Raw genomic sequence first — 22,582 nt, forward strand, 5'->3', positions numbered from 1 at the left:
TAAGGCACCAATCCAGTTACATAAATAAACAGGAAGAACCTTTCACCTGCCACACAGTCATAAACTAAATACACTCTGTTAGCGTAAAAACGTATTGCGTTTAAGTGACAGTTACACCCAGTCATTTTCCTCAGAGATAGCTTCATTTGCATTGAAGAGTGTGGTTTGCATGATGATCATCTGTAGCTTGCGATGGGCTGGCGACCAGCTCAGGGTTTACTACGCCTCCCGCCCGGAGACAGCTGGGATAGGCTGCAGCACGCCTGTGACCCTCATCAGGATTGAGCGGTTTGGAAAATGGATGGATGGATCATTTGCATGCTTGGATTTTCATTTGCATGATTTTCATGTGGCCACTATATTCAGATGCACCGTTTTCAACATCTATACAGAATTTAATAACTGGCATTGCGGTATTGTTTTATACCACCATAAAACAAAAGCCAACGTCGGTTATCATACTTTTATTGGCCTTAGCTTGCAAACTTGTCTGCATGTGTGCATCTGCAAATGTGAAGTCAATTGTAGTCGCTGCAGAACCCGTTAACTATAGAAACAGATTGTTTGATCAGACGAAAGGGAAGTGAAGGGGTTGGGTGGGGGGTGGCACAGAGTTTATAGTTTAAGTGGAAACACATTTTTCTGACCGAGAACTGGATGTAATAACCCCTCGCTGCGCTCTCTGGTGAAATCCGTTGGAGTCATACTGACTCTGCTATAAGAAGCTGCGGCGACAGGATGCATTTGAGGGCGAGAGGCTACAGCGACTCCATATTATTCTCTCCAGGTTGGGTTTATGGAGCTGTGTTCCTCTTTGTGTGTGTGCTGTGGTCACTCTTCGCTTTATTAAGAGCACACACTCCTGGAGATTCATAAACATGTGCGAGGAGTGATTTCTTTGCCAATTACCTTTTTGTTTGTTTTTTGAAAGATTTTTGTAAAAAGAGAGTTTTTGTGATGCTGTCAGTCAGAGACTTCTTTGTTCAGTGGAATCAGAGAGGCAGTGTGCAAAGGCAGAACAACTCAGATTTGTTGCACTGCTAAAGTAAACACACTCCTCTGTAGAAACACTGTTCACCACATGGCCCACTTCTTTTCTGATCCCATTACATGCAATTTTAGTCTATGCTGATGTACACTCGGGCAAGGTATATGCTGACAACGATCACATTCAAATGCATTTTCCTAAAATCCTGCGAATAACATCCATCCCTGTATAACACAACTCCCCTAACCAAACGTCAAAATCATTTTTTCAGCTGTATTTGTGCAAAATACTGTCACACGATTTGCCGATATCCTCTATTCTTAGTGTGAATAATCCAATAGTACTTTTAAAATCATGGTTTTGAAAATCTTCTTACACTAAATGCTCTTTTAGTAATTTTACAAAAGCTATTTTTATTGCTTTTAAATGTATTGAACTCTTTGTATCTGCTTTTAAATGAACTTCTAATTCTAAGCATACAGAGTTTTGATGACTATCCAAAATGAAATTAAATTAAATTTTATCTTTTGTTTTTCTTTTTTTTACAACCCCGGTCAACAATTTTATTTTTTTAAACCCCTTGTCTAATAGCCCACGTACATTTTGAATCTTTTTTTATTTGCAAAAAGATTGAGTATTTTTATATTCATGAGATTTTACTGGATTCCAAATATTAAAAAATCTCTTATTTTATGTTATTCGACAAGGCACATATAAATGAACGGTGAAAATGTTCAAATAGTGACATTCATGGTAGTGGTATGACAATGAGACATTGTAAAACAGTTTTCCTTTCTCCCCACCAGTCAAGTAAACAAACTTTATTCTCTGTTCTGTGCAAGGCAAAGTGAAAATGACATTGATGAAAAGGGAAAAGAATATTATTTTTATCTCGGGAAGTCGAGATGGCTAGAGATGGCCCATTTATTATACCTGCTGAGTACTTTGTGGAATAATGACAAGTTTTAGTAATAGCTTGTTTACATGAAGATTAAAGGCCATTTCCTCAGCATCTGAAAATGCTTGCAAATTGATTTTCCGCAAGAAGATTTGGGAATGAGATGCCGTGTTTGAAAACACAAACAAGCAGGCAGATGAGTCACATTGTTAATTGTTTACTTGTTGTTAAATATGGCAATCCGCCAAGTGTAAATTTATATTACACGGAAGCTAAGGTACCTTTGTACAATATGAGTGCGGTTGTATGCGCATGGGTATGTTTCAGTCATCACTGCCTTGACATTTCCGGTGTGTGCTTTTACTTGGATGCTGTACTGACACTGTGAAATCAGTTCACTTTTGATTTGATTTATTTTGAACCATATGGCCCAGCACTAATGACAACAAGTATGCAGTCCATCTTTTAAAAGCTGGTATGCTGGGCCATATTGGTCATTCTTGTTTCCAAATAAGTGCCTCCAATGTTGGGAGCACAGTGAAACATATTATGTTGTGCTTACAGTCGCATAAACTGTGTTGAGTGTGAATTGTTTTGTGTGCACAGAACAGCAGCCACATTTTTTTAGAACTCAATGCTATTTCATATTTTAGTAGTAGCACTTAATTATGTGAAATATTGCCGCATTTAATCTTTTTTTTTTTTAATTAATTTTTTGGGGAGGGCGTGAAATCTGAGTGTTTTTGGGAATAGCTTTTGTTTTGCTCACAGAACAGTACATATATAGTATCATCATTAAAAAATGTGTCTGTCCAGTAGCATACATTTTAGTCCAGCAGAAGCATTCATCTCGGTAGTACAGAATTATTAGTGCCACGTGTCCCAATGCACAGATCCAGTTTTAAACTGTAGACATATTTTGACCACAGCTCAAGGACTTAGTGCTGGATCACCCTGTACAATTTCTGATGCCAGATATTGCTCAAGGGGACATATGAGGACATTGCAGCTCTCTTTTCTCTAAATGTTTTTTTCCCTACAGCATTCCAAACTTGAAATGCAACCTTGTGGATCAACAGATGCAATGTCACTTAAGGAGCTATCTGGGCCACTATAACCTTTTCGTCCTTATCTGTTGTGTCTTTCTGCACAGCAATTGCTATCTGCATTAAACACACATTTTTGTTTTTGTTTTTGTTTTTTAAGCAGGCGAGTATGTGACAGCATGGCTAAGCGGTGTGTTTAAATTAAGTTCATGACATGAGTTCTAAAATCGACTGTGTAGCCAAATCACATTGGGGGCATTCCCAACTTCCCAAATCCCACCAGACCTTCCCCATAATTGTGTTCATGCACTTCACTGCAGCGCAAAAAGTCCTCTCGGAAGCGTCACCTGTGAAGTCAACGTCACCCAGATAAGCACATATGAATTAAAAGAGCCACAGCATCGCACGCAGCACAATTAGACCAAAACCATGTACGGCACAGTGGAACTTCCATGAATTCCATTGTGGTTAGTGGAGGGAAGGATCACATTTAGAGCACCTGCATATGGAGAGCATATGTGGCCGCAGGAAAACAGACGTGACAGCTTCAGCCAAAGCCCTGCGTCTCTTTGCTGATGTGCTGTGCTCTGGACATCCGCCTCATGCGGTCACCTTGCTGAAACCAAAATAAACATTTATAAACACGTAACCCATTGGTTACTGAGTGATGATGATGTTTTCGGGTACGTTAGAAATATCAGATATGTTGAGAAGGGAGGCGGGACCAGAAAAAAAATTACAGACATACTGTATAGGCTGATTTGTTTGTTGACTTGAGGTGTACATTACTTTTAAAATTCATTTTAAATTATTTTTTTATATATTTTTTCAAATAGATTTCATATAAGGCATGTCAAGGTTACAAACTTTTTTTCTTCTTCTGTGTCAATGCTTATGTGTGACCACCCGTTTGAAATTGTATGCTTTGCCCCCACAGTCGTTTGCGCTATCGCTATTATTTTTAGATATGGGCGGCCACATTTACGGTCTAGCATTGACATAATCTCCCCATTGAGTTGTAATGTAGATGGGTGGAGGGAGAAGCTTGAAAAAGTACTGTATTGGCGATTCAGTATGTGTTGGAATTTCACACAGTTGAAAGGATGCCTTGTTTGTGGGTGGCCAGAGAAACCGTCATTTCACTTGTTGAGTTTCTTGTCAGACAGAGAAATCATTTTGAAGATGGACCTTTTTTTTTCTCTAGGACACCATGGCCCTCGGATTCTTTTTTTTTTTTTTTTTAAGCTTAAAACTTTCCTTAGCTTTTCTGCTGGATTCTATCCCAACTGTCTTCGTGCAGTAGGCGGGGTACACCCTGAACTGGTTGACAGCCAATCACAGGGCACACAAAGACAAACAACCATCCGCACTCACACTCACATCTAGGGACAATTTGGAGTGTTCAATCAACTGACTATGCATGTTTTTGGAATATGGTAGAAACCGGAGCGCCCAGAGAAAACCCATGTAAGCACGGGTAGAACATGCAAAAGCCACACAGGAAGGCCTGAGCCGGGATCGTACCCCGCACCTCTGCACTGTGAGATCATCAGTCGACCGTCGTACACCGTGCCTTTTGACTCGATTTAAAAAAAAAATAAAAAAGTAATAATATATATTTTTTTTTAAATACTGAACAGTTTGGCAAAGTGGAATCAAATTGTTTTAAAAAGTTTTGTCCTTTCCGATGTACGAAAGGAAGCACCTTTTCATCGCTTCATGGCCCAATCACGTAATCAAATAAATGCTTAGGAAAAATAGCATAATGTTTAGTAAATGTAACTTTCTTAAGAGGGCCCAAGTCATATTTTATGAGACTGATAGTTTACGCAGTGGTGTCTATCATTTTCTCATTTCCACCCATGTTGCCTCTTGATGCGTGTGACTTATTTTATTGAACATGCATGCTCATTATAGTCTAGGTGTTTTAACACAGAGGTGATGTGTACATTACACAAAGTCACATATGCGCTGTAAATGTAAGGGCCTTATGTGCTGTTAATAAGGTGTTGTATTAGGACTAGCTTTGCATTGACTCATTGAGAAGGTGAGAAGAACGTATAAGCTTTACAAATTCCTGCTATTACGCAAACCTAACAACAATTCCATGCTTTGTTCACCATTCGTAGTTAGCTTTTGGGAACTTCCCAAATGATTCCATCACAGATGGAGCTTTCAGACATGCTACACAGCTAAGTTAGTGTGTGTATGTGTTAGAGGGGTAAAGGGGGCAGATGTGTCAGGAGTGTTTGGTGGTCAAAGGGGAGGTGAGAGGTCGCTATGGAGGCCATAAATACTATAACACCCACCCAACTGGTTAACGGAGGCCCCGGATAAACTGGAAATGTGTCTAGCATGTACAGTATCCGCCGTTTTCAAATAAACATGTAAGCTTATTAGTTTGTTATGCTTTTCAAGTAAAATCTGAGCTTTGATACTGTAGTCCACAGCATGTACTGATGTGTGGGGCCAAAAACGTTCAATAACGTCAGCGGGTATCTTCATATATCTCTATACAGTTGTGATTGAAGCTGTCCTGAATAGACTTAGATAGCACTGTGGATATCCACAAACACTAAAACCAGATAGGGACACAGGTTGATAAGTAACAGACAAAGATGGAAAGGAATTTACACCATCTATATACTATCAGCATTTTAACAGGCCTTTTTCCAGGATGTAGGTGGACAAGCTGTTTCTCCACCTCAATATGGTGTCTGTTGTTTGTGACTAAGCGAAATGGGGAAACAACCATTCCTGATAATCACAATGCCTGGATTGATGGTTCTCATCTCCACCCCCATGCCGAGAAGAACTATTTAATAGAGACCGTTTCTCTTGTCTTGACCTTGTGAAACTCGCTCACTGTCCACCCTCCTCCTGTTAGTATTTCCTTCCACCATGTGCTGTTGTCGTCTCAGTTTAGATCATTCGTCTTGAAATGTCATCATTTCCCACTGAGGGAACACTAGGGCAATGTTAGTTTAACCTGGTGGATTTTCTCCACAATGCACAAACGTTTTCATTATCAATTGGTGAATCCAGAATACACACTTTTATTCCCCCTGTATCGCAAATCATCCATTTTCCGTTCCCAAAAGCCATACCATTGTTTGTCCTTTTCGAAGCAGATAGTCAAATACCTAATTATTACCTATAAGTATTTATCATTTGAAGTAACGAACAAGCAGCGAAGAATTCCAAATAGGCACAGAGCAAAGTTTTGAACCTGCCCTGTGGTTCTTGGCTCTAGTAGATTTCTGCTTTTGAAGCCTATAATTACACCAACTGGCGATGGGAGCTACAAAGTGAGGTCAGCGGTTTGCTGGCTCGTGCAACGAGGTCATGACTATTTGTCCCGAGGCATGTGCATTTCCACCATCTTTTTTCCTTGTAGTTTGTTTATGAAATTGCCATTTCAGTCCTCAAATGCAATTGCAGGAGGACTGCCTTTTTACTAGCTGTTGTTCCCCATCTCCTGTCCGTCTTCTCTCTTGAGTTGAACTCGGCACTCATCTTGCTGCACTCTGCCAGGCCTCCGGTGGCCAAGGTTCAGCCATAGACTTCCGGCACAAGGCTGCTGCTGCCTGGAAGGATCTTCCACAGCTGGGGAAGGCATCATTATACACACATAAACACAGCCCGATTTTAGATATACAGTACACTGTAATCTCAAGGTACTTGTTGCGAAGACAGCTGCAAGGACTATTGATATGAGGGTGGAGAATCGTAACAGGTAAGACTTTTAATTATCACCATTTGCTTTTTCTGGAAACACCATCGACTTTACAGGCTAAAGGGAAAAATGTTACCAGGGGTAGGGAAACTATGCAAAATCTGATAACAATGAGCCTTTCCGATTTGCGTAACCCTTCCGGGTCACATGGTTTCCTCAGCAATAAAATGAGTTCCATTGTTCCATCTTAAAAAGTTAGAAGAACCAGAATGAATATCAATACATGAGAAATAAATAAACAATTTATGCCCAACTGTGGAGGCCACTATGGCTCCAGAAGTGCGCCCAAATGAAGTGAGTGATGACTGCAACACATGCTCAACCATCACCACGCCCAGACAGAGCCAACAGTGGGAGAAGAAGAATGAAAACACACTTGTCACTCAATGTGCTGTTTGTACAGGAGCCATGTGACCGTGTGCTAGAATAGACCTCTCCCCAATCTGTTGTACATGCACACATTTAAAAAATGCACCACTCCTTAAAGGGTATCTGCCTTGTTCCTCTGGGTAGGATAAAGGTTTGTGTGTTCAAGTGTGTGCGGAGTCAGAATGCGGTTAGCACCTCTCACACTAGCCTTGATTTACTAACGATGCTTATGGTGGTTAGGGCAGAGACTCAGCATGTATTAGTCAAGAGTTGGTTTACTGTACTGCTCAAAAATATGTCAACTTTTCTGTGTTCTCGCCGTCTGAGTTCAATTGGAACACAGGCACGCTTAAGTGGTGTGTGGCCATGATCGATCAGCACTCCCCTCTTTTCGGTACAGGGTGGGCTTGACAATATACAATGTGCCAGGGCATGCGTTTCTTTGTTTTTGCAAGCGCTTTACTCTCGGCAATTATTTAACCACTGTGGCTTTGGCGAGCATTGTGGGGAATACCGATTCACGTCAATTGACTTGGTCTTTTCCCATATTCCGGAAGAAATGTATTAACAAAAAAATACACAGAGTTCTCGTCTTCTGAAGGGCAAATAGTTTGACATCCCATACAATTCTGGAAGAGCTAAACAATTCTGGCCTCATAGTTAAGCATGAAAAGAGAGAAGCACAGATGGAGAAAGGTAGTAATGGAGATGATATCTTGTGTCATATGTCCGCCTTGACTTTTTTTCCATCTGCTGATGGAGTATTAAGTGGGTGGTCTGTAAATACCTGAGGAAAGCGGTCACATGGTTCACTAGTGATCAATCATAGCGACACAAGCAGGTTTATAAAAAAAAAATCGAACTGCGAGGAGAAACCCTTCTTCAAATTTTTGTGATGACCTTATAAAGCATTTGAATGACAAACCTGCCTTTAGCACTTGGAAGGACAACAGCTGGGAACACACACAACAAACACAGCCTTTGTACATACAGCATGTACACACATACTCGTCCCTCTCTCAGTTGTGCTTGTGCCGCTTCCAAGGTTGGGCTGTGGAATGTGTAGTCAGGTGTCCCCTGCAGACATGAGGAACCACATACTCCTACCTCACACTCTGTACATGACTTGTTTATTTACACAGTGAATTACAGTCACAGCACAGTTGTGTTTGTGTTCAGGACAGGATTGTAGTAAGTATGAGCCAAGACGACAAGATACGAGAAAGAGCGAGGTGCTTTCCTTCCACTGAAACGTTTGACTAACTATCGATTACTATTTGCCATAATTAACTCATGGATCACATTTATTTAGGGAGTCGATTGACTCAGCAAGCAGAGTCCATCAGACAGTATATTATTGAGACTCATGTCCGACATGCCAAGTCAGCACGGAAGGCCTTTAAAATCCTCATGATACATTTTCACTAGTGGGCACTTCTCTCCTTTGTGCCTTTGTTGTTTCAGTGTTAAGTCTTCCTTCGCTTTCATTGTCCTTCACAATCAAGTCTAGAGCTTCACATTTCCGCAGGAAGCTCATTGGAAGGAAAGTGATAATTTTACTGGTCTTGTTCCAGATGAAGACGTAAATGTTTTTGCAGCCACTGAGAGCTTGGTGTATATATGGTATTCATAAAAAATGATAAAACAAAAAAACAATAGTTTTTTTTCCCTTTTATATGTTGAGTAAGGAATCAATTAAAGCAGTGTTCTCCAACTTTTTTCCACTACCAACTGGTTCATACAGCTCCTTATCTTTTGCGGACTGGTGACGGGGTGTCGTTTGGGGTTAGGTGCTTCATACGTATTCTGTTTTGTTTACTCTAGCCTGTGGATTTAATATTAGCTTAAAGTGAGCAAGACAATTAGCGTCTTGGCATGAGTCATGACTCCGATTTAATGAAGAGAAGGCGGTACTTTTTGAAAATAATATATTTTTTAGCCTCAAATAATAAGTGGCCCGCAGTCCGGTAACGACTGTATTAAAGGTCATCTTTCCCTCCATCCAGTTTGTTTATTCCTTTATATTTTTCAGTGTCAATAACACACTTCCCACCATCACTGCAACTTTTGGTGTACTCTTTTAGTATGGGTGCTCTGTGAGACAATCGGGCTTTGTTAACATTATAGCGTGTCAGAATAGGCTCCAATAAATGTGTTTTGCTGTGTGACGGTTTTAATGGCAGCATGGGACAACTCTGCTTAGAGAACAGTCCTTTTTAGCAGGCTCCTTTTGGTGTGTGGAAACACCCCCTTTCTGGTTGTGTGTGCTTGTGCTATGCATAGAGTGTGTGAGAGGGTCAAGGGGTGAGCTCCTAACCCCCCTGGGTGTCAAATGGGTGTTGCAGGCTGTTGAATGAGGGGGACTATACCTGCTACATACTACACCTCCTATACACAAGCAGGTCACTCACTGTCTCCCAGACAAAAACACTCACACACACACACACTGTTGAGAGTTGTACATTGCTGTCATTCAGCAACAAAGACACATTCACATGATTTGTGCATTGGATGACACTTTGGTGACCAGTACATAAGTGCCGTACATTTTTACGTCGGAGGTTGGGTGGTCCATTTATTTATAACCACTTTTGTGTTTTCTTTGACGTTTCATCAGTGGCATTGATTTCAAGATTAATTGCCTGAGGTACGCAGTCACCCAACCAATGTTAGGACATATGTGCATCCCCTTGTATTGTGTGCTTTCTTTATTTCACAGTGCACACTGTTTTTCTCAACAATGACATTCGGATGGTAGGTGCGACGTTATTACGGACTCGCCCCATTTGTTAGAACAGACAATAAAAAAATTTAAGCAATGCTTTGCCCATTCACTGTGTGCTTCTGTGAAATATTGCACACTTACCCCGTTCGATGACCTGTGATCTTTTTATAAATTACAAAGACCACCCAATCTTCTTTTTTTTAATGCACTGTAGTGCTGATGGACACCCCTATGGTCGACCCTTTTTTCCTGAGGTTATTTTCCACTCTGGAGTGAAAATGATTTTAAATCTTATTTTGAGAGAGCATTACAGGAAAAAAGAGAAAGGGGATTTAAAAAATATCATAATCTTTACACGAGACCCTCCACCAGACCCAGTAGCTGTAGTTTCTTTTCCTCATTTGTGTGTTCTGCGACATGATTTTGCTCTCTACAGTGCCCAACGTTGGAATGTTAATCAGCAGAAAGCTGCTTTAGATTTGCAACAGCGATGTTGGATCTCAGTTCTTTGAAACATCGAATTCTAAGACTGCATCAAAACCACTCCCTGGTTTATGGGAACTAAAGCAGAACAACTGAGTTTATAGCCGGATGTGAGAGTTGGAAAGGATTTGAGTTGGTCTTTGTAAACTTATTTGCCCGAGTACGGAAATAAACAGCACGTGCTAAGTCACCTGCCGTGCCATGCCAATGCTGAATTTCAAGGAAGCGAGAGCAATAAATGGATGCAAATAGAATATGATGCAATGAGGGTGCAGTTTTTATCTGTTGATCTGTTGATGATGAAGCTGAGAAGGAATAGATCACTGACAGAATGGGAACAATTTATTCACGAACAAATGATGCTCTTTGTGCCTACTCCACAGTTCGTCAAGAGATGAATAGATCTTTGCTTGTTCATGAAAGGCCACACAAACAAACTGGCTCTTGTGGCCAGTAGATTTCGCTCTAACTAAACTTAAAAAAAAATGCAAATTTTCATGATTGAATTTTCTTGTCAGTTATTTTCTTCTATTTCAATTGTATTTTCTGCCAGCGTTTTGGATGATGACATCATCTCACCATTAAACATGGATTATTGAATACTGCGACCGCTGGGTGGTTGTAATAGTCATCAAACATCATGAAGAAACAAAACCAGTATTTATATTGATGTGTATTTTTACCCCCATTTAATAGTGCTATGCTGTCCCTTTGATGCATGCAACGTAAAGTCACACATGGAACCAGGGACTGTTGAACGAGACCAGATAGCCACAGGCACCACAAGTTGCCCTGGAATGTAAACTGTATAAAACGTGATTAGAGAGAAAAAGAGGGGGACACAGAAGTCTGCGAGAAGGAGAAGGTAGGAGCTTGAAGAAGGGATTTTGAAGTCATGTTTAGGATTAGGGTTAGTTGCGCTGAGGAGCTTATATGATATTTTTCAGGACTGTGGGAAACCAAAGCCAGGCATGGCAAATCCAATCTCATCCTGCATGCGCACATGTGTGCGTGGGAGCGTGTTTTTGCAGTTGTTTCATTTTTTCTAACGGTGTCCATGAACAGCCCCTGCAGCCTTTGCAATGTCAAAATAAAACGATAAGTGTCTGCTGGTTTTATTTTGATGTGCACGCGTGTCTGCAGTGCAAGCGAACAAGAAGGACCTGTCTTCAGTTGCCAACTTAGGGATACGTTGTCAATGTATTTGACTTATCTGAGCATTTTAGTAATAAATTTGTTTAAAAAAATATTGGGCCATGCTCAGCTGTAGGCCTCTTGTTTAGCAACCTTCCTCTTTTCTACACAGTGGACGGTAGAGGGCAATTTGCGCGGCTAATGATATGGAAATCCTAATAATGGCTAATAATGGTTTGTGCTTATAATGACTGCACACTTCAGAAACATATAAAAAATGTTGAAATTTAATTTATTGTTAATATTTGTACTGTGTCATTTTAATGTGATTGATTCAGAATTTAAAAAATATATATTTATTTTTCATTGCGATACCACGATAATTAACATAGCGGTGAGGATTCCTGGTTTTCACCCAGGCGGCCCGGGTTCAACTCCCGGTATGGGAACTAAATCTTATGGCTGCCAGGATGGCCGAGTGGTCTAAGGCGCCGCGTTCAGGACCCAGTCTCCCCAGGAGGCCTGGGTTCGAATCACGAATTTCCCCATTGTGGGACTAATAAAGGGATTATTATTATTATTATTATTATTATTATTACAGCAATACAATTTACCACTTAAAAAAAAAGAAATGAAATCCACCTGTTTAAGGTCTCACATGCAACCTTCAAGAAATTAATTCCCTCCCTCATAATCAGTTTATGATTTCATTCATCAAGAGTTCATTTAGTTTAATGATCAGATTTTTTCCTTTGCACACATACTGCTTTTTACGGATGACACAACATAACTCGATCTCTTATGTAGACATGTCTGCTTAGGGTTCCCAATTTATGAGCGACACTTTTCAATCAGTGAATCCGTTTTTATCTCAATGACCATATTCAGCAACCACTTATTTTTCAGATTCCCGTTAGTTGAGATTATTCGGTGATCAGCAATGTGAGTGGATGTCGTTACTTAGTGACTTGGGGTAACCCCCTTCTTCTCATCTGATAAGGTTACTTGTGTTTTTAGCTTCAGCTGCACATCGTCTCCGACCCATGACCCCTGTCACTAGAGGTGTCTCAGGACATTGTGAAGACCTTCTATCATCCTCATCTCAAAGGCATAACTGTGTGTGCTTGTACATGACAAGAAGGGGCGTGAAGGCGCCTACCATTTCAACCCAAACTGTAAATGTAAGGTTATTCAATCCATGAATGCTACTCTGTATCCAGAAAGTTTAGTTTGTAGACATGCTTACTTTTCAAACGGATGATTATATTTAGCCCAAACACTAATAGCCCACGTAGGCTTTCTAAATGCCCCTCTGTCCCATTTGAAGTCTGTTTAGATAAGGATCATAAGGAGGACCCACCAGCCCAAGCAAACACCATTTTTTTTTACCCTACATGGTGAATCCTTCTATTTACAACTGTGTCGTTACAGCCAAACGAATAGTGCTACTTCATCGAGCCCGTATGTAACCACATATTGAACATACCCTCTTTTCACACTCCATTTGTTTACACTCTTAAATGTGCCTCCAATAAAGCACTGATAACACAGTCCTTTTGGGTGGGAAAAGTGAAGTGTATGTGTGTTTATATTATTTTCTCTTGTGAAAACACCAAGGATGTCACATCAGATAACAGCCCCAGTTAAACATTGTACCATTGAGGGATTTTTCATTTTCCGTCCACCTTCCACACAGGAGGGCGCTTAAAGCCTCCTTGTCCTAAATAACTGCCCCATTCGCACTAGGGGAAGTGACTTTGAAGCCTCCTTTTCCTGGCTCTCTGATCCACCCTGCACTAAATGAAGAGGCTGTTCAGGTTGCAAATCAGACAGTTGTGTGTTTGTAGACAAACACACGCTCACACCCCCACCCACACATCCCCCCCCCCACACACACACACACACGCAAGCAGGCGAGTAAACATGCACACATACATTCTTTGAGCAAGGATAATATGTCCTTTATTTATTCACACATTCTTTGTAGTAGACAAAACAAATTGGCACACGCCAGTTGGTCCAAGGATGTGCGGTGCTTTTTTCAGAACTGAGCTGAACATATGTGCAATCAAAGATTCAAGGTCAGAACGAAGGAAAATTAATCCCTGGTGAATCTTGAGCCATCAATTTGACAGAACTAATCAAGGCACCTTATTTGTGCTGCTTTACACCATTTGAAGTCAAAGTGTGGCTTGGCAAAAACATTGACCCAAATCAAAATATATTGCGTTTTGTGCAGTATGCTAGACAGTCCTCTGAATGAAAGCTTGGCTGAAATGTCCTGCTTGTTTTTCAGAGATACTTTGATGGATGGGCGCTCATGAGTTTGCGGTATGTTTGAGCTATGCTTTGTAGCCATGATTCCCACATGGCATTTTGAGGGCCAACCTCAATAATTAAACCATAGCAGCCACAGAAGGTTCACTGTCTTGTGTATTACAGTCTTACGTTTGTTGATGCTCCTCTAATAGTGGTGGAAGTGGCGAGAGGCTCTGCTTGAATTGTAAACCTCAGGTCAGGTCCCGATGACGCACGCTCTGCTTTGGTGGTAAAACAAGGGTGGGACTGTGGGAACTTTGGAGAATGTGATGGACGGTACATGCTAGTACTTTATTTTAGTAATCAGGATCATCATTAGTCTCCAATCCTATCACAATACAGTATAACATAGTATCATCTCAATGAAATAATTTGATTTCCTTGAATACTCCTTGCATTTGGAAGACCAGTGAATTAATGTAGCTTTCTTTGTCTCAGTCCCATCAATGCATATTCATGCACACATCCGGTATCACATTTTAAATTTGCACACACTTTTACCCATGCAAATGGAAGACAGTCTCCATTAATCGTCAATGCTAAGTTATCTCTTTCAATTCAATAATATATTTTTTATGTGATGTACTTATCAAATTGGCAGTTCAGGAGAGTGCCCCGTGCATGAGCATTAATCTTATATTACACCATATGGGTAGTGCTTTGTTACAGCTCCAGCTGTTATGAAATGTGCTATATAAATAAAGATGGATTGTATTATATAATCGAATCAGTCTATTACTGAAGCACAAGAAGCATTTCAGCGGTGTAGTTGAAATACAACCATTCTCAGTATTTGTAATTGTTTTGTGCACAAGGTAGTGTTTTTTTTTTTGTCTGACTGAAATGTTCTTTGTGGTGGTAGCGCTCTGCAAGAGACAGCCTTTTCTTTTGTTTTGAAATGGGGAGTCAGCACATACTGTATACACGTTGGATTATGCATAGAAAATGCGAGAAAGAGACACACACAGACAGCTGAAGTAACACTTCTGTACGAGACCTCATACCATTAGCCAGTGTTACTCTGGCAGATTTTACGTCGATCTGATCGGCCGTATCGGATTAGCCAACACTTTGCATTTCATGCACCTTTTGTGATCTGCTGTAGTGTCTTCATTTGCAATCCATTTAATCGATCGGCTCTGCGAAATGAGTTGTTACAGCCGCAGTGTTTCCCCAACGGTCGGCCGTCACAAATGATTTGGACTGTCAATATGTAAAAGTTATGTGAACTTTCTTCTGCTTCGGGGAGATGCCTCACAGCTCTTTATGTGATACTTGTGTGCGACTGCCAGTCAATACCAAGACTCGCCTTTCTGGTATAATGCTGCAAACACTTCAATGACTGAAGTCTCAAAAGTATCATCATATAAATTGAGAAGTTGTGGTATCAGAGGCATCGACAGCTCAAACGGTATTGATCCCCACGCCACTTGAGCAGGGGTAATGGCCTTCGTTTCACAGCACACTTTTTTCACTTTTGTGGTCTTTGTGTGTATTTTGGATTGAAAACACCATTCCACATTGAGCAAAGCTCAAGTAAAGTCGTGAGGTTCTTTGGAGCTTTGGATTCCGATACAAAAAGACTATTACAGACCTCTATACTATAAGTGACCACATGTACGGCAAGTGATCCCCCCATGCATATTTTTGAGAGCGCAACTCAATTGTACACAATTATACAGTTATTAAGTTGTGTCAATGTATTTTACAAATTACACTTGAGATTGCTTTAGGAGACCCGATACATATTTTTGACACATATTTAAAGTTTTGCCTCAGCATCCTCAATCATTCAATCACAACTAATACATGAGGTAGCCTGACAGAAGTCCAAAAATCCTTTTATTTTTGTCAGAAATTATACTATTCACACTACATATGTTATTAATTGAATTTTAGCATCTCTTTAATTAAGCAACACATGGTTAATGTCGATGTAATCGCACCAAAATGGCTGTTCATGCATTTTGTCAAAGAGTTCAGCGCTGCATCTTACTTTAACTGTACCGTGTACTGAAGAAATACATCCAGGGTATACTTTGCTTTATCTCACAGTTGACCCTCCTTTAATGGAGAAATAAAAAGATGTGCTAATCGTGGCGGTCTACAGTTGACACCATGTTGCTGTTTAAGGCTGTCATGGTTGTTGATGAGTAATATGTGTGCGTTTGCAGGGTGTGTTTGTATTAGGTCATAAAACCAAGCGAACCATGAAATCAAGACCATGAGTGAATTCAAATCAAGAGACAAACAACTCACAATTCAACACATTTCCCGACAAGAACGTCTTGTTTAATACGACTGCCTGTTAACAAATGCTGCAGATCTCAGAGTTCCTTAAAATGGACTCACTTGCTCCTACTCATGACCTCTGACTCAAAAGTTGTTGCTCACTCTGACATCAGTATATTACGAAGCCTCATTATATGAAATGTCTGAGTACTGTTGCAAATGTCACAGGACTTGATTGCCTTGAAGTGTATCAGCTTTGCTAACCTATATTTCAGAAAGTTGACCCGATACTTTAAAAATGTTAATCAATCTGAATTGGGGAGGAGGGCCGCAGCTGCCACAGTTCTGGAATAGCTAAAACCGATTAAACAATGTTCGTACTATTTGAATTCACTTCAGATGGAAATCGGCCACATGGGGTGCATTAGTATAATCTAATATAGTGACTTTTTAGGTAGGTAATCCAAACTCTACTTCATTTTTAAATATGTACTTTCTAAGATTACATATACTCTCTTTGTTGGGGAGAGGATAACAACATCGAAAGCATTTCATATGAGAAGTTAATCCCTTATAAACCTGTCCCTTATTTGTGCATATCCACGTAGCATAGTATTATAATGAATTATTTTGTCTCGTTCCACTGCCATGAATGCTTCGTAGAAACTCTTGAGAACCAGTCCTTTCCCACCACTGGCTCACATGCAGTATTAAATGTTTAAGGATTAGGAAGTATTACGATTTGATCTCTGTCTAAAGTTCATTGTTAAAATGAATAACATGTTTGTAAAATATATTGTCTTGCAAAAATAAATTGCAAATCCATCATATTAGTAGTTTAATTGCTTTGTGTGGATCTTTGTGTTGAAAAACAGGTTTGAAGGAGTGTGCTAAGATGCTGGTTTGACTCATTTAGTGCCTTTACACTTGAATAAATGATACCAAGCACACCTTTTATTGTCCCCATCTCCTGCAATCATATTAGGTGTGAAAATTGCCGTTTCTGCAAGTCATAGTCACTCATAGAGGAGTGGTTATGCATACCAAGCGTACACATCCACTGTGTAAATACCAATAACAATTGTTCTTTGAGGGATGATACTGATATTTGTTTGGTTTTCTTAAAATTCTGCACCTCTCATGACTTCCTTTTCTCTCCTTTTTACCTGCCATAGGTGTTTTGTCATTGCCGGCCCATTTCAGTCCTTACACAGAGAATCATCAGACGTCTGTCGACTGCAGGGAGGATGCCTATGCCCAACTGGAGCTCAGGACACTGGAGCAGTCACTGCTCGCTACCTGTGTGGGCAGCATCTCTGAACTCAGTAAGTCTCGTCTACTTAGCATGCTGATCCTCTCTCAAGTGGAACATAGACCTGTTGCAAAATGTGACTAGCTATATCATGAGTCTTAAATACTGAAAATTCTAAAGGGCTGAACTCAGGAAAGAAATGAAGTCTTTGATCTGAAAGATGGGACTATCACATTCAACTTTTTCTATTGATGTGTACTCGGCTACATTGCAATTTAATTACCACGGCCATGCATCAACTTGTCTATCGTGGATATTGCTGTTATATTACATACATATGTGGTTTGTTGTGATAATTCTTCCTGGGTTTTTACAGTATACTTACCGCGTTGCTCTCACATGTGGGAAAGAGGAGCCACAGTTGCCAATCCAGTTTATTGAATGCCGGGCGAACAGTCCAACACAAACTGTATCTTTATTGTGGCTTTTCACTTATTGCGGGTGGGCCTGAAATATATCCCCTGGTACGTTGTTCGAAAAAGCATCACCTTATCGACCTGTTGTTGATGTCAGTCACTATGCTGATCCTCTTCAAGGTCTCACTCCAGTCTTTGCTTTGTGCGATGTATCGTGCCGGAAGTAGGTACACATTAAATCATAACATGTTTTAAATTGACTTGATTTTTACATGTGGCCTTGTAAAACGGATGCTACATGACAGTGAATGAAGGTGGACCCGAAGTATTTCAAAGCTCTATTCGAAGGGTCATCCAACTGCAAGTATAAACAGGGTTAATAAAAGTTAACGGAGGATTGCGTGCAAACTGAATAAACAAATGTTTTGATCTGGGTATCTGATGGAAAAGTTGTTGTTAAAGGGAGCGAGCAATCGGGCCGTAGAGATCAGTGCGGTGCAAGTGCAGGTCAGGTTTCCCCACCTAAACGAGGTAACACTTTGCCATTTGTTCCTCAAGCACAAGGCCACCTTCATACACGGCTGTCGTTAGCTGGACATTAAGAAAGTCAACGCTCGCTCTGTAACACACACAGTCTTTCTCCCACTTGCTCAGTGGACTCTTTGTGCCACGCCACTCGAGTGCTATGAATCTGAGCTGTTCTGGGCAGGGCTGGCATGCTTCGCACCCTTTCGTGCCTACAAAGACAAACAGACACACAGGCAACGTGTTCACTGATAGCCGTACATGTAAACAAAATACAGGGGTCTTGGCACTGATATCTGAGGCCAGGGAGACCATACAGACACAGGTGTTTATATCCTGGACTGTTCAGTCCTGTTCAGTCTTTACAGTGGGTTTGGCTGGCCATTTATTTAGCATACTTTAACACGATGGAATCTGAATGGCAGGATACTGGATTTCAGCAAATTTTGCAAAATGGGTGGAAATATTGGATTAGACTGGCTGTGAACAGTACATTTAAACATGCTTCAATGTTTTTAACTGCTGTTCAGCAGTGGTACTCCACCCACTATGTGAATTTGTGTGAGTGTGCGTGTGCGTGTGCGTGTGTGTGCGTGTGTGTGTTTGTGTTGGCGCTGATTCCTGCTAGCAGTCCGAGTGTGTCACTCTGACTTGTTTTAGTCATGTCCCGAAAAACGTTGAAAAAAGAGTACTGTAAATCCACAATTGAGGTCAGGTCTCAGTCTTCGGACATTTTCAGCAATTATGTTCAAAACATGTAGAATGTATTTTGAAAACAAATCACAGAATTCCCTTTACAGGTTCTTTAAAGTAAATAACATCAACTTATCAGACCAAGTACAGAGTGCACTTTTTGTAATTATGTTGAGGGGGGCTGAAAAGTGGCTTTCTAGCTTTTTTTTTATTAATCTATCGTCAAAGACTTTGTATTTTGTCCCCCAGTAAGCTCATAGAGGTTAAGAAATAATATAATGAATAATTTTAAGAATGAAACACATCGTTTTATATGCATCTGTGACCCCTGACAGCTAGTTTAGGCCCCTGGGCACAATGTGAGCTGTAAAGCCAGAGAAAGGCTCTCCATCTTTGCTAAGAATTCTGAGGAGACCTCCTGGGTCAAATGCTGTTAGTGGTTAACACAAAGGGGGTCCTTTTGTGAGTTTGAAGTGTGGGCTGTTTAAGGCGGGCTAACCGTATCTACTCCAAACCCTTTAATGTGCCCATACACACTGGACAACCCTCAAAGCCCCAACCCCTGTGCACCACCACTCATGCTAATCCGGTTAGAAATTAGCCCGGCGGCAATTATACTAAATGAGCGCTATAATATACCATGTTCATATTCACCCTTGTTCTTTCTTCCCCCCCAAGCACCCACTCCCTCCTCATCTCCTTCCTTTGATGGTTGCTAGTCTAGCCAATGCTCTTTTCATCCGATACTCAGTCAAAAGCTCGCTAGGATCACAGCATCTCGAGGGCTTCCTTCTGAATTAAGATTTATGTAGTGCCGCTTGCTCATGTAAAGTTACACTAGAGAAAATAACTTGCTTTTTATTGCAGAGATTGACAACTCTATGCACGCTCCTAGTATGAGCTCATTAAAACACCGTTTTTACCATTTCAAGTGCTCAAGATTTGAGTGGTACTAATGTTTCACAAAATATTCCACTGGTATTAATTTTTGTCTGCGATCCCAAAGTCATTTTACTAACACACCGATAGTATAAGGGGAATGCAGTGATTACATACCATCATGTTGAAGTCGATAAACTCTTTGTTGGGGCCACTAATCTACTTATCTGTCACAGTACTATATGAACTCCTTCAGTGATTAAAGATAAATGACAATTTATCCTTGGTGCTTGGCTGTGCTTACCGCTAATGACGCCGCTAAGGACAGACACCGCTGAAGGCAAGGCATGGTGGGAGAGTAATAAGGGCAGGAGTGTTAAATCTAAGTGGTTACGGAAAAAAGGGGAATTCCGGTTCATTTAGAAACCCGCAAGGTTTACGCTGATATCAAGTATCCGTTCTTGCCATCTATGAAGGGCCTGAACAAGACTGGCCCAGGATAGATGCTGATGCTGATCTGAATAAATAAACTTTATTCTGCTTAAGACAATATACGTAGATCATGTAACGTCAACATGTCCAATTTCTGTTTACCAGGTGACCTGGTGTCTCGTGCGATGCACCACATGCAACGCTTGAGCTCCGTGCGTCCGGGGCTCAGTCCAGCACGCCATTCGCGCCCGCAGCAGTCTGTGTCCTGGTCGCCTGACGCCCTCCACACCCTCTACTACTTCCTGCGCTGCCCGCAAATGGAGTCCATGGAGAACCCCAATTTAGATCCCCCGCGTATGGCACTAAGCAAAGAGAGGTGAGTGCTTTAGTTTCTTGACAAACATCACCGATACAGTGAAATTCAGATTTCTTTTATCAAGTTTAACCTTTGCCCAAAATACAACATTAGGAAACTATTTTGCCATTTTGATCATTTTCATTTATTAAGGCACCATGTAATATCTTAACTATGAAATAAATTTGTCCATTTGTCTTGTCTCACTACATAAATAATTTAAAACTCAACTTAACACTGCCCAAAAAGGTAATTAATCACTCAAAGTGTCGTTTATCTGCAGACTACTCTTCATCCCTTGTGTGAAATTTCCACTTCAAAAAGTCTTCTGAGGGTAAATTAGAGGTCAGCATGAACATCCAGGTGTTAATGTTGATGTTATAGCTGGGCAAACTGCAATTTAGAGGTCAAATTAGGCAAAAGCAGCTGGTTTGAAAGATTTTTGGAGGTGCTGATAGCTCACCTAGTTCTGTTAGGTATGCCCGAGATCATTTGTTTGCTGTTATGGTAATTTAGTGTTCTTACAGTGCTCAGAGAGAATTTTTTCTTACGATTGTTTCATAACTCAAATAAAAAAAAAAACGTGGCTATAATGACTTACTTTGTGTGCTGTCAGTTAAAATGACCATACTACTTATAATTGAGTGTGGGTTCTGAAATGAAACACACAGTTAGGCATCCAGTGCAGCTGTGCGATACACTTCCAAAGTAACTAAAACCATCGCTTATGTACAAAGGCTGCCAAACCGAGTCCTAACTAGACATTTAAATGAGGAGCAGATGGATTTTGATGAAGGTAGGCATGTATGGCATCATCCATGTTAGGTTTTTGTGATTTCATCGGCTGCCACATATGAATCTGTCCAAAGAGCAAGCTGGCTCCCAGAAGTGCAAGTTATGATGACCAAATGCAAGTGAGCAAAGGTGGACACTGTCACTTTACTTTGACCTCTCCTGGGATGTGCTAAGAAGTGTTGAGGAATTGTTATTGTTAGGCGTATTTCAGCTTAGTTTGAATGTGCAGGATGACGTGATTGTACATTTGCTGCATTCACTTGCCGCTTGTGATGTTGCATATGGAGCAGTACGGCCCAGGTGAGGCGTTGCGACAGGGAAGGGTTGGTTGTGATTACAATCCTGGCAGATGATAACGATACAGTCGATTGCCGTGTTCAACTTCGGTGGCTGCCGTTATGGAATCTTTGCTGGAAACCCCCAAACCACCAAATCTGTGTGGGCCACATCATCAACTATTATGTGGTGAGCGTTGTAATTGCAGAATCATTTCTCGAAACGGGAGATACTTTTTTAAAAACTAGAATTATAGCCAGTTTACACATCATATTTTGTGTTAGTCTTATTTTTTTTGGGTGGGGGGGTGGATAAATCTGTTTTGTTTTTATTACTGTTAGTATTGTACTATATTGTGCTTGTAGTCTATTATTATTGTGTGTATTGTATGGTATTGTCATTTAACTCGTTTTGTTGTAGAGTAACTTAAATCGTAATCAAAAAGCTCTCTCTTGTACATAATACACACTCCTCCACCCTTTAAATGCAGTGGATTCAGAGGAGCCAAAGGATAGATGTAGTGCAGCGATAAGATGTTAATATCAGATACGGTTGCACTCCTTTTATGGTTTCCTTACAAGAGTAATCATATTCCACATCGGTGGGTAAACTTGACCATTTCCAGCCCAAGCCCACGATGGGCCATGCCAGTGGAACTCATTGTAAATTGGTTGAAACGTAGACTTGAGCGCACTCAAGCCATTTAGGTCAGTGAAGTGTTTGACAGTACCTCCTGATGAGTAAAATATCGTAACATTTCCAACATAGCTGAAGAAATTAGTAGCCTGTCAATTTGTAGCCAGCTAGGTTGTAGTGAAGAAGGCGCCATGACTCGGAGCTAATATTTCTGTGTAAACAAAGTGGGTGAAAGTTAGTCTATCATGCTGTTCTCAGTATGGAGCCCAAGCACATTGGGTCAGTCAGCTAGCCATCAGGGCTATCCGGTTTCATTGCTAACAGGCATCCACACTTTAATGTTGCGTTGACCTTTGACAAAGCTGGGTTTGTGTTTCAGGCTGTAGGGCATAA

General features: G+C 40.7%; 1 protein-coding gene across 1 annotated transcript in view; it reads left to right on the forward strand.

Moving 5' to 3' along the window:
- LOC148335397 (ankyrin repeat and BTB/POZ domain-containing protein 2-like) overlaps positions 1–22,582 on the forward strand; it is a 37,488-nt gene that overhangs the window by 6,518 nt on the left and 8,388 nt on the right. The window contains exons 2-3 of the mRNA XM_088297800.1: positions 17,106–17,255; positions 20,293–20,503. Of these exons, the coding sequence (XP_088153926.1) occupies positions 17,106–17,255; positions 20,293–20,503 (361 nt within the window). The remainder of the gene's footprint in view (positions 1–17,105; positions 17,256–20,292; positions 20,504–22,582) is intronic.

The sequence above is a fragment of the Idiotropiscis lumnitzeri genome, chromosome 6 (genome assembly GCF_059441095.1).
Source record: "Idiotropiscis lumnitzeri isolate Australia: NSW breed Sydney's pygmy pipehorse chromosome 6, RoL_Ilum_1.0, whole genome shotgun sequence".
NCBI lineage: Eukaryota > Metazoa > Chordata > Actinopteri > Syngnathiformes > Syngnathidae > Idiotropiscis > Idiotropiscis lumnitzeri.